The sequence below is a fragment of the Oryzias melastigma genome, linkage group LG14 (assembly GCF_002922805.2).
Source record: "Oryzias melastigma strain HK-1 linkage group LG14, ASM292280v2, whole genome shotgun sequence".
In the NCBI taxonomy this organism is placed as follows: Eukaryota; Metazoa; Chordata; class Actinopteri; order Beloniformes; family Adrianichthyidae; genus Oryzias; species Oryzias melastigma.
The window spans coordinates 6,074,977-6,091,598 of NC_050525.1; the positions used below are offsets into that span (position 1 = coordinate 6,074,977).

The following is a 16,622-nucleotide window of genomic DNA, read 5'->3' on the forward strand; positions in this document are numbered from 1 at the left end:
GGGTAATGTCCAGCCGTATGGTTCTGATCCGGATGTCAGCTGGGACGAGGGAGTGAGGAGGTCTGTAGGTTTTTATTTTGAAAATGCTCTCCCTCTAAATCTCTATCCCCTCACAACCCCATTTTGATGCATAACGAAGTATCTTAAATGGCCAGAATGGCACCAAACCACTGAGATCTGTCATTTCTGTAAAAGTGTCTTTTGCCCAGAAAAGACTGAAACATCGTGAGTCAATAGACACACGATGAAACAATGATTAGCATCAACACATTCTGAAGTAATGTAGCACGATGCAAAACAGCGATGATGTTTGACGTTTCAAACAAAGTCATCGGTTGTGTGACAGACACATTTTTTTTAAATAAGTGGTGCATTATGTCCTTATTTGTGCTTGACGTCAATTATTATATTGCTTTGTTTAAAAAAAAAAAAAGTTTTAAAAAATATTTCTTTCTTCCAGATGTTTGACTGTGAAGAGATTAGATTTTTTTCAAAGTTTGAAGTAACTTTATATGTTCTTGATAATTGCTGTTGATGTTCAAGTGTTTTCCATGTGATGAAACTCTCTGTGGGACCAATAAAAAAAGAAAAAACAGCTTGTGACCCATGCAGTCCCCTGAGGTCATTTAGACACATGTAATATTCTAATCCTTCTTTGTGTTGTCAGAGAGGGAACTCCTCCTGCTTTCATCAGAGATCTCAGTGGACACAGTTCATCTCAGAGAAGTTCAGCAGGAACAACAAGCTCATTTTCTCTGTGACAAACTTTTCAAAGTCTCAAGTTGGGAAAGTTTGACCCATTCTTTGTCAAGTCTTTCATAAAAATAAAATAGGGTCGGGAATTGATTTAAAAAAATTAACTAATTAATTGCAAACCTCAGAAATAATTATTGGGATTGATTGCTATTGTTTTTGTTTGTCTAGTAATAATTTATTTATTAGATGGTGGAATACTGCAACAGACTGGAGACCTGTCCAGGGTGAACCCCGCCTTCGCCCATCAGTAGCCAGGTTACGCCGGAGTCACACAGGACGCGATAGCGCCGCGAAGCCCATGTTAACCTATGGCGTCGGTCACACCAAGCGCGGAGCGACGCGCAGCGGCGCGGAGGGTCCGCGCGGTGCAGCGCAACGTTTCGGCGTCTGGCCTATTTCTTCCGCGCGACGCGAGCGCTCCGCGTCAATACTGGCAGGAAGTTGCATCGAAATACATGAGAAAATCCGGTTTCTTTTCAAAATAGAACCAATTTTTCACAATAAAACGCCGCGATTGACAAATGTTATCAAGTTTTTGTGTCTAAACAGACAGTAGAGATGAAAATATGCATACAATCAAAACACACAGACACGCGTGCGCGAGAGCCCCCACCCCGGACACCACAGATCTCCGGAGCGGGTGTGCTGGTCTGCAGGGTTCTGGGAGGAAAAAAAGCAGGGCAGACGGGGCAGTGGGGGCACACTGGAGCGGGGCGTGGGGCTGTGTTTGAACGAGAGAGAGGCAGAGGAGCGGTTCTTCTGGGAAGAAACATCTGGTAATATTTTTAGTTTATTAATTGACCGACGGAAACACCTGCGTGCGTGCACACAGACACACAACAGAACAGACAGACACGCACACGCGCGCACAAGCCGATCAATGAAGTGGGCCGACTGCGGAGTTGGGGGGCGGGGTCTGTGTCGACAGGGGCAGAGACCATCTCCTTTTAGCAGAAAAACACTGGGAGATATCCTGGTTATTGATCATGATGGCAAAAAAGCAATAGCTCTAGTAGAAGCGCCTGCCGACCGTCGCGGAAACAAATCGCGTCTGGTGTGACCAATAGAGCGCCGCGAAGTGGCGCGCTCTCCGCTCCGCGCCGCTGCGCGGCGCTATCGCGTCCTGTGTGACTCCGGCGTTAGGCTCCGGCACCCCCAGGACCCCGGAAGGGAAAAAGCGGACAAAAAGATGAAATAATGAATAGATAGTGGAAGTATGAGGCTAAGGCATCTTGCTTTCATTTTCCCAAATGTATCAATTACCTGCCCATGGTCAACATCTGTCAGCATGTCACTTTCGATTGACGTTAAAGCCAAATTACTTAGCCACTCTTGACTTGTTCTGTTCCTCAGCCAAGCGTGCAGTCGGCGTAGGACACTGAAAGACCTTTCACAACTAAAGCTCGTAACTGGGATCGTCTATGAAACTTGAAAGGTGGTCGAAAGGGAGAGGAACACATCTTTGTCCAAAATGGAAAACACGCTTTGCATGTTGGTTTGTGCAAGGTCCCTCATTTTTCTTTCAAGGAAAGCTTTTGCCACAAGAATTTCTTTCAGGCTTAATTTGCAAATTGTAATGTTCAGCCAGATGTTTCAGTGCTTCTTTATTCAGAAAATACTCAGAGGAAGGCTGACATGCTTGCACACCTTTCAAGATTGTTTCCCCAATTCCAGAAAACCTCTTCTCAAGCTCAACTCTTAGACTCTCTCTAGTGGAAAGGTCTGATCGTGTACTGCAAAATGTCTCCATCACAAAGTTGTCAATTTTTTTTCGCTTTCTCCTCAGGGTCTCAGTTGAAGAAATCCCATGGTCATCGCGCAGTGCTCTCTTTTTTAAAAATGTCACATGCTTTGTCATTACTTCTATAACTTTTGAGTGTGCTCTGAACTGCCAATTTATAACCTATTGCTTGCACCAAGTCAATTGTTTCTTTCTGGAGGTATTGGTGAAGACACTGAATCTCTGAGGGCAATGCCTGAAACATAACGAGCATGTAGATTGTGCTAAATCTGCAAAGCTTGCTTTCCAGGCCTTTATCAAGAGGCGCTGAAATGTATTCCAATGTTTCAATTAAAGCACGACGGTTCTGCAGAGTAATGTCCACACTGTCAATCTGGCATGCCCAGCGAGTCTTTGACAACTGAACAAGTTGATTCACCCCGCCTTTAGCTGCTTTCAAACTCTTGCCGTTTCTGATAGTTAACAAGTGATGTGGAGAAGAAAGAGTAGAGACATTCCAGGGGTTTGAAAAGATCACGTGCTTCTGGGATGGCTTTACAAGTAGGACAAAGAACCACAGCTCATAGGCATAGCAGTGAACATATATTGCCTCTGGATGGTTCTCTCTAGATCAAGCTTGTACACCAACTCACTAGCTGCGTTTCCATTACCCATTTGCGCAAAACTTTATCAAAATTCTAGGAATTTCGGAAAAACAATGTTTGGAAATGACACTGTTTCCATTAAATCATTTTGTGATGAAGCTCAAACCAACTCACACATTAAAAACACGATGATGAATGAGAACAGTTTTTTTTTTAATTTGATTCATAAAAAAAGGAGATTGCGGTGACGTCACAGCTCTGAGAACGCATGCCGTGTAGAGTCTATTGACAGCCTCAGGTGCACGTGAGAAAGCTGGTTTTTAAAAAAATAACCATTCCAGCAAGTAAGCTGCTGGACTTTTTTTTTCTGTTTAAAAACACGACGAGATCCATTTAAGTTTCTGTCCTGCACTCGCACTTTTCCTCAAACGAGACTTCAGCATCTTCAGGCTCCAAGCTGCAGAAGTGCAGCTGCAGATGAAGCGATGAGGAAATCTTGGTGATTTTATTATGGAGGAGCTGCACGATTCCGTATGACACTCAACTTATAAAGAGCTGTGAAGCTGTTGGATCTCTCCTGCCGCCCGCTCTGCAGCCCCAGGACAGACACTTCATACAAAGAGGCGCATCTATTTCCAAAAAGTGTTTCCATTACAGTTCTGTGAAAAATGTCTGTTTTGATACTCCCCAAATACCACCTCCTCTAAGGGCAAAAACTTTTTTTTTGAAAAATGCAAGTTTTTTCGAAATTGTAGAGTTTCCATTAGGAGACTTCATTATCGAAATTCCAATTTGCGAAATTTCAGAGTTAATGGAAACGAGACTGCTTTCACACTCATGACTGTAGCACCATCATAAGACTGAGCAACACATTTAAGGTGTCCTAGTCCATGGTTTTCAACTTGTGGTCTATGGTGTCAGTAATGGACTTGGCATCAGATCCATAAAGCCCTGTGGAGAGACATACGAAAGGCTGGGAACATTGGGCCAAACTGCATCATGTTGATTCAAAATGTATTTTCTGCAACAAAAAGTCCTCTGATGTAAATTGTCTGTTTGCCTTAACTTTCAAAAGGAAAAGAAAAGCATAAAAGTTATGAAAAGACTGGAGCTTAACTTCCCAAAGACTTGAGGTTGTCATGTTGACTTTGTTTTTTTGTTTGGCTAGTACTCTGTAGTGCCTTAGAGACAAAGTCACTGAGAGGAAGTCTCTCGAGAAGTCATTTAGATACATTAAATATTCAGGAGAAACTCTCGTTAGCTTTTGTTTGCTGTAAATACTGAGGTGATTAATGACCTCCCCACACACACATCATGTGTTTCAGTGATATCTAGGAGTAAGTTGTTGCACAGGGCAACAGAGACTAAAGTTTATTTTGATTAAGTACATAGTTACAACCTGTTTGGAATTTATTACACACGTGTATGTTTTTATGTTTATAAGATTTTTTATTTTTATTTAATAGAGTACAAGCTTTAATTCAAAGACACCATATCCCAAACGTGTGTGTGAAGAAAAAAGATACTTCAATTGACAGAAATTTACCACCGTTCAAGTAGGGGTTTTCAGCCCACATGGAGCCCACGCAGCGGTAGGGCGGTCAACTCCTGATCGGAAGATTGCAGCTTGGATTCCCACCTATGTGTCAAAGTATCCTTGGTAAAGACACTGAACCCCACATTGTCTCTGATGGGAGGTTGGTGCCAGTGTTCGACAGCTGAACCACCACCAGTGTGTGAATGTGCGTGTGACAGAAAGGCGCTTTGGTCCTTCAAGGACGGTAGAAAAGCACTGCACAAGTATACGCCATTTACTGTATCGTGGAGGGTACAGTGTCTTGAAAACACTGTACCCTCCACGATACTGCAGTGTTTTCTTAACACCAAACCGTGGATAGTTCCTGCTATCAAGGCAGAAGAAAGCATTCTGACAGGCAGCAAGGAGGACTCAAACACTCTATAGCGTGTATCCCGGTACCAGTTTGAAACATTTTTGACCAGACCAAAGAGAGAGATTCAAAAAAATGACCTATCGTTTGTTTGGTTATATTGTAACCTGATTCAGAAGGAAGTTCTCTTAAAGACCCACCTCAATGAGAATGTTGCTTTTGATGTTTTTAAGATGTTCTTGTAGGATTTTTCTCATGATATACGGCATCTATAAAAAAAGAAAATAAAAATTAAAATGTTTCGCTTGCAGACAAATAGATCCGTGAAGGCCCTTTTCTTGTCGTCTGAACTTGAATCTCAGTTAAAACTATGCAACTGGATAGCTGTGATATTGCTCATCATTTTTTGCTTTTTAGTTGGGGTTGTTAGAAGCTGTAAGTCAGCAGGAGAGGTTGTAAGCAAAGCCATGATGGGAAATAAAGGCTGGCTCACTCTGCGCCAAAAGTACCGTCCACAACTCAGAGGAAAATTTTGTACAAACTCCTGCTGCTTTGCAGAGAGTATGTCCTAGAAAACCATTGGGTTTTGGTTTACAGTGTTTGGCGCAGGAGGACCAGGACCTCCTGCCTTTGTGTGTTCTTAAAATGACAACGAGAAGGTCTGATCACATTGAAGGGTTGATTTACTTGAAGTCCATTTATTTGTGATAAAATATGCCCCAAAGGAAACTCATTTCAGCCGCTTGTAGTCGGGATCTCATTCTTTCGGTCATTACCCAGAGCTCATGATCATAGGTGAGTACTTGAACGAAGATTGACCGGTAAATTGAGAGCTTTGCTTTCTGGCTCAACTCTCTCTTCAACACAACAGGCCGGTACAGCGACCACAAAATGGTGGACGATGCTCCAATCTGCCCGTCAATCTCACGCTCCGATCTTCCCTCACTCGTGCACAAGACCCCAATATATTTAAACTCCTCCTGAGGCAGGAGCACTCCACCCATTAAGAAGAAGCAAGATGATCTATAAGAAGGTTGTTTTATTCTTCTCTTTTTCTTATACTTGTTCTTTTGCTGAGTTGTAACTCAAAGAGGCTGGAAGGCTCCTGGCACTCGAGAAGCACACAAAACCATCTAGCAACAAGTGGAGGGAAACGGGCAACTTATAACAGAAACAAGACAACCAAACACAGGTGTATTCATTAAGAGGGCAGGAGGAACAAGTGGAAAGAGGAAAGAAATCAACACACCTGTAACGTGAGGGAGGTGAAAACAAAAAGGTGAAACAGAAACACAACTACAGCTGGCCCCAGACCCTACAGAACCACCTTTCTCCAGTTGAGAACCATGGCCTCAGATGGTGTTACCAGGTGTTTCTAATTTAGGATAATAAGTAGGGTAGAGGTGGGCCATTTAAAGGTGGACAAACAGGTCTTGGAGGGACAGAATTCTTATGTTAAAGTAATGAACATCCAATTCAAAGCAACCGACGTGGTGAACATAACTGTTTCAGCACACTAATTGCATGCTCACCAAAACATGCAGCATCTGTGGCATTGTGCTGTGACACAACTAAATATTTCAGAGTGGCCTAAGATAATTAAGCATGATTTTTCTTTAAAAAAAAGAGCTACTGTTTGACATCACGTTAACACCTTAGTACCTATTGACTACTTGAGAGAGCAAGTTGATGCTCTCTCTGTGTGGGACATGGTGTGATAAAAGAACTAAAAGCAAATCTGTTTCAGACAATGGGATGTTATTTTGCTGAAAGCCGATCTCATTTTTCCAAGATAGAAAAAGAAGGGCAGTGAATCAGCTGAACATTTTGCTGAAGACTTCAAACCATCATTAATTGCAGTAGTTTTGCGAAACACAACGAATGTTTAGAAATGAAAGGGGTTTGCCAAAAACTCACCTAAGGTGACAGATAATTATCTTAGGCTCTGACAGAACGTTAGATAAATCTTTAAATACTACCCATACTCACTAATGTGTGACTATTGACACATATGGTATACACATTCCAATGTAGGGTCCAAATACAAGCTACTTCCACATCAGACAAAGGCCCAAAACATATAAAGCAAGGCTTCTAGAGCACAGGTCAAAGTCAAGGCCCGGGGGCCCAGCCCTCCGGGTAATTCTATCCCGCTCTCCAGATCGTTTTATTTTATTGTTAATAATGGCCTAATCTTGCACTCATTTCTAACTCGTATAATATTAACAAAATCTATGTTTATGGAGAGTAAAATATTGAAAGTTATTTAAGGTTTAAGTTGATTTAGTCTGGAACAATATTCCTGCCTGTTTTTATTCATAGTAACATATAAAAGTTACATTTTTAAAGTTTCAAAAACGTAGCTTTAGAGTGTTCAATAAATGTTTATTTTGGCCCACGACCTAAGGTCTGTTTTGGAATTATCCCCTTTTGTGATTGAGTTTGATACTCCCGCTCTAAACATAAGTCTAGCAAACAAAAAAGTTTCCTCTCCACTCAAGTCATTGGGGACTATTTGGTGACATCAGGAACAACAGGAGTAGACATTTAAAGGCGGTGAAGAGCTAAAACTAACATGCAGCCGACACTCAGGTTGTGCTGTGGAGCATTAAGCATAAAGATGATCTAGCTCTCTGCTGATGTCTGTTTTTCGTTTTTTGGAAACCAAGCAGGAAGGATTTGGATAGGATTTTAATATGGTTCACTTCCACTGATTCATAAAAAAATCTGTTTGTGATTGTTTATTTGTTTTATTGTTTTTTGAAATGTCAAATGTGAATTCATCTCTGATTAATATTACCACAGAGCAGCGGTATCAGGGAACAGAAGAGAGGGTGCTGTTTTCCACTCTCACCGCGCTGCCATGCTGCGTGTTTCTCTTTCTTAATGCGACCATGCTGCGCAGTTTGAGGAGCAAAGCGGTGTTTCGTCAGACCTGTCGGTACCTTCTCCTGTTTAACCTTCTTCTTGCAGACACCATGCAGATGATGCTGAGTCAGCTGCTGCACATCCTTGCTGTTTGTAGAATTACTTTGACTTATCCTCTGTGTGGCTGTCTCACATCACTTGCCAACCTTATGACCGTGATCTCCCCTCTCACACTGGTGATCATGTCTTTGGAGAGGTTTGTGGCTGTGTGCTACCCCCTGAGACATGCCTCCATTACCTCCATGAGGAACACAACTGCAGCCATCAGTGCCATCTGGACTTTAAGCTCACTTCATATACTTACGCAGAACCTTTTACTGGTTGAATACCCATTTCACCAACTGCAGAGTCTTCAGATGGTGGACTTTTGCTCTATGTTTGCAATGCTGTTATGGTCTGGGTCTGATTACTATGACAAATTTTTCACCACTTTTCTGTTTGCAACAGCCGGTATGGCTGTCATTTCCACATATGTCGGGGTCATCATAGCAGCCAGGTCTGCCTCTGCAGACAAAGCTTTAGCCAACAAGGCTCGAAATACGGTGCTGCTGCATGTGGTGCAACTGGCACTCAGTGTTTCTGCCACAATTTTCATTCCAATAATCATGGCTATTGCTAGAGTTGTATCAAGACTGAATTTTGTGCGCATTCTGAATGTAATGTATTTGTTTTTTTTACTCCTCCCTAGATGTCTGAGTTCCCTCATTTATGGCATCAGAGATCAAACCATCAGGCCTGTGCTGTTGAACCACCTATGCTGTCACTGTAATGTAAAAGCTGTCTGATAGAGCTGCTCCTAAAGATAATCCCACCTTTTTTCTAATTAAGTAAAAGGGTTATTCTCCTGGTTGAGACTCTATAAGCTGTATGTATTTACCCTACAAAAAAATAAATCTTAGGAAATAGTCACATTGATTTGTCACAGTTAATATAAAACTCAGTGAGTTAATAGTACATTTTGACAAAGATCAAACTGTTTCTGTTTTTATAAGACGTCTTTGTTATGGCTTATTTTTTAATTTGCAAATTCCAAAAAAATTGTTAATAGACATAAAACAGACTAACATATTTTAAATTGTATTACATAATATGTTACTTTATAGAAAGTAATTATATTTTCAGAGGTGCAATAAAAATGTCTGAGATACAAATACATTAATTAAAAACAATCTTACTTCCTGTTTTTTTTCTTTTTACATCTTTAACAGATGAAATATTTTTAAACATATAATTATGAGGACACCAGCAGCAGAGGTGAGAACCTTTGCTTTGCTGCCCTCTCCAATTAAGCATCTTTGGATATTTCTGTCCACATTTATCACCAGAAAAACCTTACTTGAGTGAAACATGATTCCATAGAGGCACCATGTTGTGAAATGTAAGAAATCAGAACGATTGCTTCGTATTACCATGACTTCCACAAAATATAAACCTTAACATAACAAAGTGGTTGGGCTTATTGTCTGTTTGTTACCTGCTATCAACTAAGATCACCCACGCAACAGCAATGCATTATATGTTGTAATGTTTGGGAACTTAAAACTAAATTTTTCACACCACACCAGTAGACTTTTAGCGTAATATATTTTTAAGTAGCCGAGGATTAGTGGCACATCTGCATGTAATCTATAAGTATCTCTCACTTCACCTTAATTTAGTTCAATTTAGAACAGTATTTAATGTCAGAAAACATAAAACACATGGAACTGTGAGCCACACACACACAACTGGAACACAACTAGGACAACTGCCAACATTATCAAGAAAACTACATGAAAGGAGGATCCACTAAATCAAATGAAATCAAATCAAATTTTATTTATAAAAAAAGTGCTTCTCATACTTTGTGCAGTTCGAAGCGCTTTACATTCAAAACAAAAACATATACAATAAAAGCCAACCCCCCCCACCACCACCACCACCCTTCACCCCCCTCATCAACACATACAACCCATGATCCCACACACAATGAATATTAATACAACTGACTTCTAAATGAGAATGGTAAAATAAACTCAAGGCTTGGCTCTGCTGTGAGGATTCTATCATACCAGGGACCAGGAACACCGCGCCCACCCAGACCGGGACAGCAGCGGAGTCCACTCCACAGCTGTGAGGCTGCAGTGCAGGACTCCAGCCGTCCCTGAAAGGGCGAGAACCACGGCAACGACCCCAGACCAAGCAGACAAGCCCTGATATGATTGATCCACACAGGAAACACTGGGTGAAAAATCATAGTAAAATGTTTAAATAAGAGACATAAAATATTATTGAACATAATACATTTAGAGGAAAAAGAAAATAAACAACATAATATAAAGAAAATGCTAACATATATTAAAACTAATAGAATAAATAAGGACATAAGGTCAACTAAAAGCAGAATTAAAAAGGTGTTTCTTGAGCCTCTTCTTAAAAACCTCTACGGTCTCTGCGGCTCTGAGACTCTTCGGCAGGCTGTTCCAGAGGAGAGGACCGTAATGGTAGAACGAAGCTTCACCGTGTGTTTTGGTCCTCACCTTAGGAACCACTAACAGGCCAGTGCCGGAGGACCTCAGGGTCTGTGAGGATTCATACAGAAAGTCACTTAAATAAAAATAAAAAAATAAAAGCATGCATCAGCACCTCTGCGCTGGCAAGAGAGAGGAATGGGCGGACTCTGGCAATGTCTTTGATATGATAAAATCGCGTCTTAACAACGTTTTTGATATGAGGGATAAAATTCAGCTCAGAGTCTAAAAGAACGCCCAGGTTTCTTACACAGCGAGAAGGTTTAAAATTCTGAAGATGAGGTAAAATTCTCTCTCTCTTGTCTTCAGGACCGATCATTAAAACTTCTGTTTTGTCCTGGTTGAGCTGCACAAAGTTTTCTGCCATCCATGACTTGATGTCTAAAATACAATAATAGAAATAAAAACGAAAATAAAAGAGTGTTTACAGGTTCAAGGTCATTAGGAGACACGGCGATGTAAAGCTGAGCATCATCAGCATAGCTGTGAAACTCAACGCCATGTCTCCTGATGACATCCCCAAGAGGCAACATGTACAAGTTAAAAAGAATGGGACCTAAAATTGACCCGTTAGGAACCCCACAACTTATTTTGTGGCCCTCATTAGCACCTCGCAAGAAAAATGCGCATCTAAACAAATAATTGAAGTTTTTCAGTCTATCTCAGTCTGACTTTATTTGGGACTCTTGAGATGTAATGGATAAGTAAAGCAAAAACAAAATGACACAACCGTCAACAACTGGTGTTTTCCAAGTGTAATAACAAACACAAATACATTGTGTCTGTAACTTTATCTATTGTTATATTATGTGAAACGTCCAATAATCTGTCACTACATATTCTGCCGTGTGGTTTTATATGTGGAAACAACAGTCTCTATAAATCCATATTTGGAGGAAAACTCTTGGTTCTGTCTGTAAACAGCAGCTGTATGTTTCACTGAAGTGGAAAGCTCTTCTTCAGATTCCTGACGGCTCTTTTCCTCACAAAAAAACTCTCTAGACATATATGTGTCCATATATGACAACTCGATAGTGAGAATGTGTTGCAAGGACAACAAGACCTGCACTATTTAAACTACAGGAGCCCATCGTTTTGGACAACGGTCCGGATCTGGATCCAGATGCTGGGCCCGGATGACCCAACATCTGGGTCCAGATCTTGACCACGGTCTGCCAGTTATGCCTCGTTTCCACTGAGCAGTGCTGACCAGACCAGTCCCCTCTTGGCCAGTTTAGAATGGTCTGGGGAATTCAGGTGAGTGTTTCCATTGAGCGTTAAACCATCAAAGTGCATGCAGGGTGTAGACCGATGACGGAGCTGCCCATCAAAATGGTTCGACTACAGCGAAAGAGAAGCTGCATCATCTAACTCAGAAACAGTCTGGACTGCTCAGTGGAAACGAGGCACTGGTGACCTCTGCTCTAAACCTTTAACAATAGAGATGGGTCTGTAAAAAAAAAAGAACCCGTACAGCGGTAAAGTGGTTAGAGCTCCTTCCTATTTTTGCAAAGATTCCTGGTTTAAGACCAGCCTGCCTTCAACTATTTTAAACAATGATCATAAGTGGCTACTATTTAAGTTTTGAGAATAATGATAAAAAAAATTCTTATTGCAAAATATTCTAGGCAGTAACGTTTCTGCTTTGGACGGTGGTGTTGTGGGGATTGTTGGGGGGGCGCCATGCAGCCCACGGCCAGGCCTGCCTGAGTGCAGCCTGAGTGTTAGGAATTAGGATATTAGACAGAGTAGTTTGCATGAGCATCTTATGGGTGTCCTACAGGTATATATGCATGTTACATGATGACATTATGTGTGCCCAGTGATTAAGGAGCCAGTGCTTGTAGCTTACTAATGACTAAAGTGTGGCGTAAGAACAGGATATAACAGCATCAACCATACATCATAAGTAATTTACATTAGCCTTCTAAAATACACTTACCAGATGCACAACAATGTCGATTACATTTCTTTGACATCCTTTGAGGTGGCAGTACAAACCTGCAATAAGGGTTTGCTCCCCAGGGAGTGCAATGAGCACCACCCAGTGTGGTCCCTTGAGTAAGACCCTAACCCTGTAACCTAGACCCTGTAGTCTAGGTTTCCTTGTCCCCAACCCGAAGAAAATACAGGTTTGTGTCAGAAAGAGCATTTGTTGTAAAAAAGGCTGCCAAAACAATTTTTGGCAGTGCAGTGAACACTACTGCGCTGTGGCAATCCCTGATGGGATACGCCGAAAATGGAACATCAGCATTTTCTTTAAATCATTTTCCAGTTTCATACAAGGATTCATTTTAAGATGCATGTATAGCGCTTTTTTTTCATGCTTCCATGATATCGCATAAAGAGAATGCTAGATTTGTGCACTTGTATTCTCCGTAAACTTACACTAGAACTGTCCATCCTATGGATATTTTGAAAACGTGGTATAATTTTGTCCTACAAGCATTATTGGTACAGGAGGACAGGTCTGATGCTCTGATCTCTGAGCCCATCGATTAGAGATATCATACATCTGGGAAATATAAATGTGACATAAAAATATTCTGAATCCACAGAAAAAAAGTTAACTTGACTTTTATTTCTTTATGAAGTGGAAATTGTCAGGGAGGGTGGTGGAGGAAGGACCCAAACCAGGCTTGGTGGCAGGAAAGTAAAATGACCTGACCTGACCGCCGGGCCCGGTCTCCTGGATCCGGCGGCCTCCTCTCCACGTGGAGAGAGGGATCCCCATGATTTAAGATCTTGCTGGGGATCAAAATACATCCGAGCTTGAGGATGTCCAGGTCTCGGTGGTGCGGGTTCTGGTCCTTGTTCTCGAGAACTGGTCCTCTCCAAAAAACTCCATCCGTGGTCGGGCCTTGTTTACATCACTCCTCCGAGACCCCCGCTTTTCCTGGGTGGGGGTGGGTAGCCTCTTTCTCGCTCCCCACTGGGCTTCCCTCTGCAGGGGCAGGTGGATGGGGCAGGTCTCCCCAGATTTCCTCGGCAGCCCCATGACAGGTATAGGAGGCGGAGGGTCTTGGTGTGGGAATGGCCTGGTACTTTCCCTGTTTTCACATACCATTAACATCCATCTTGCACTAATAGTATACATGACAGAATGAAAGTCTTCACATGTGTGGGTTTATGAAAGGGCAAACAGCACATGACAAAACCTAAACCGAGAATTATGACAGTACCCCTCTCCAAAAGGGCAGATCCCAGATGCCCAAAACACCCATGAGAAGGGGGATTCTTAAGACCAAAACAAAAGTCCAGAAAACAGAGCTCCTAGAGCCGGACAGATCAGAATCAGAATTAGCTTTACTGGCCAAGTACAGGATATATACAAGGAATTTGGTTCCAGTGACCTGTGCTCCCATGCAAAATTTATGGCATGGACTGCAGTGCCAGAAAATCTTGCCAATGCCGCAAGAGTTCTCCTGTTGGGTCCAACGTGGTCAGGTCATCCGCTCTGCTATGTCCCTGGTTCCTTGTCCCATAGTTTCGTCATGTTTGTTTATTTAGTAAATTTTTAAGCTTCAACCATCAAGTCGAGTCTCCTGTGTTTGGCCAGAATTCTTCGCCACTCCGTTGCCTTACCTGGTGCAGTACCCTGGCCTCTCTCGTTATATGTTTACATTGTTTCTACACTTTACGACGACTCACCTGAGTAAAAGTCTGTCTCCAGATCATCATCCATGTGCCGACCTTGGTCAAGTTACGTCTCGTCAACTCTGTCATGCCAACTTAACTCTTTGTCACGCACCATCAGCTGTACTCACCTGGATCTTCACCCTGCCGCACCTGATCACCTCCGATCTTCATTCTCCATACCAAGTCAGCATCTGCATGTCCAGGCTACACCTCCACAATCTCCACGGACAATAAAGTCTATTTACCCCTGCCTTCTGTCATCCTTCCGGGTTTCAGCCTCCGGGTCTGGTTCGCCTTCTTGCCATGACAGGCTTTCCCTAACAGAGTGACAAGCTTAACTGAGGACTAGCTCTGAAGCTGCGATCCCACCTCCATTGGAAACTTGCGTTTAAGCGACTATTTCCAATGAAACGTTTATGGAAATAAATGCAAAACTCATGTTCGTCCATCTCTACGCATATTTTTAGAGACACTATTTGGGCTCTATTTACAAAACATGTCCAATGAATATGTTTGCTCCCGAAGAGGACGGAGATAAACTCTCACCTTTGCTCCGAAGAGCAAACCCCCACCCCCGCCCCTCCATGCCCCTGCATGGAGAAATGGCATCAGCTGATTCAAAAACAACTGAAAAAAAATCCTTACATCCTGAAGAAGATAATCGCGGAAGATAATTGTCATCTGAAGCAGGTTTTAAGGCACAAAGAAGCAGTGGCTGCGTTTCCATTACACATTTATAAAGTCTGGGGCGGCCGTGGTGCAGTGGCAGGGCGGTCGACTCCTGATCAGAAGTGACCGGGTTCGACTCCCGCCTTGCCCGCCCATGTATCAAAGTGTCCTTGGGCAAGACACTGAACCCCAAATTGCCTCTGGTGGGAGGTTGGCGCCAGTGTTCGGCAGCGGAGCCACCACCAGTGTGTGAATGTGTGTGTGAATGGGTGAATGGGTCTGTGACTGTGAAGCGCTTTGGGCCCTCGAAGGAGGGTAGAAAGCGCTATACAAGTATACGCCATTTACCATTTATAAAACTTGATAAACCACAGTTTCAAAATGACACTGTAATGACGAGGCAGAGGCGAGCGGATCCATATGCAACTGTTTTAATGAACAGGAGCAAGACATAGATGTGGTCAAAGTTCAGGTGTGGGTCGAGGTAGGAGGGAGGCAGGAAGACGAGTAGACAGGCAGAGATCAAAACACGAGGGAGTAAACAAAGGATAACTAGACTGCAAGGGGAGATAACTATGCAAGATTACGCAAAGAACTGGATGAGCGGGAGGAATATTAACAGTCCGGGAGATGACGTGATGAGGAACAGCTGAGGGAACCGGAACTGAAGCATGATGGGAGAAAGAGCTAGTATTCTGGCGAGAGCTCTCTGGTGGTCGGAGGAAGGCACGACAGCCTGAGTCCTGACAGACACTGTTTCCATTAAATCATAATTTTGCGATAAAGCACAAACCAACTCACGCGATAAGTCATTAAAAACACAGCGGAGAATGAGAACAAGTATTTTTTTTTATTTGATTCAGGGGGCAATGGGGGCATTTGGGTGATGTCTCAGCACTGTCAGGCTCTAAGCTCCAAAAGTGCGACTACAGATAAAGCGATGAGGAAATCTTGGTGATTTTACGGTGGTGCTGCACAATTGCGTATGATACACAATTTATAATGAGCCGTGATGCTCTGGGACCTCTCGATGTGTCCGCTGTTCAGCGCTCAGGACAGACGCTTCATACCAAGAAGCGCATTTATTTCAAAAAAGTGTTTCCAATACAGTTTTGAAAAAAATGTCTATTTCAATACGCCCCCAAAATCACCTCCTCTAAGTGCAAAAACGTTTTTTTGAAAAATGCCAGTTTATTTGAAATTGTGGTGTTTCCATTTGGAGAATTTATGATCGAAATTCCAATTTGCAAAAATTAATGGAAACGCGACTGGTGACACTCTACATCTGCATCAAGAAGTACGCTGCTGTACAATCTTTTGTTCTGAATTAAAAAAAAAGAAACTATGTTGAGCAATACTCCAATGTATTTTAATAAATGTTTAACAAAGGGTGATTAAGAGTGTTTTTAATTAGTATGGATTGACGATGCACATTCTTCGGCCGTAGTGGGTGGGGGTGAGACGTGGGGATCTTAGTTTTCACAGATTTGGCATATTCACGGATGTCTCAGGTCTCGAACCACTACAAATTTTCTAAATGAGGGAGCAAAGATTGTCCTGCAAAGACACAACATATCACACTGAAATCCAAAGGGTCAAAACAGTCGTGTGCTTTACTGTAGCTGATGCAAGAACATATCTTAAATGTTTCAGATGGGCAGTTTTTTGTTTACATATTGCTTATGACATCACTTGTTTATCTTAGTCTGGTGCATGTGTGGGCAGAGCTCATAAATGACACACCTGTTCAGCAAACCCTGCAGAGCAGTTCTGCCCTCATGAAAACAAGTACAGGTGAAATCTCTGCACAATTCTAAGTCTTTCTTCTAAAGCAGGAAGTTCTTCTTTAAAGATTATCCTAACTTTCTGAATTTATTATTCTTTGTGTGCTCAGTTTTGATTATTG

General features: G+C 42.3%; 1 protein-coding gene across 1 annotated transcript; it reads left to right on the plus strand.

Moving 5' to 3' along the window:
• The first annotated feature begins 7,644 nt into the window (after positions 1-7,644).
• Positions 7,645-9,087, plus strand: LOC112138651 (odorant receptor 131-2). The gene has a single exon (XM_024261249.2). It carries the CDS (start codon positions 7,736-7,738, stop codon positions 8,681-8,683), a length of 948 nt encoding a protein of 315 aa, XP_024117017.1. The 5' UTR covers positions 7,645-7,735; the 3' UTR covers positions 8,684-9,087.
• Positions 9,088-16,622: the final 7,535 nt, after the last annotated feature.

Coding starts and splice junctions, on each gene's coding strand:
- LOC112138651 (XM_024261249.2), top strand. CDS start 7,736: ATGTCAAATGTGAATTCATCTCTGATTAATATTACCACAGAGCAGCGG.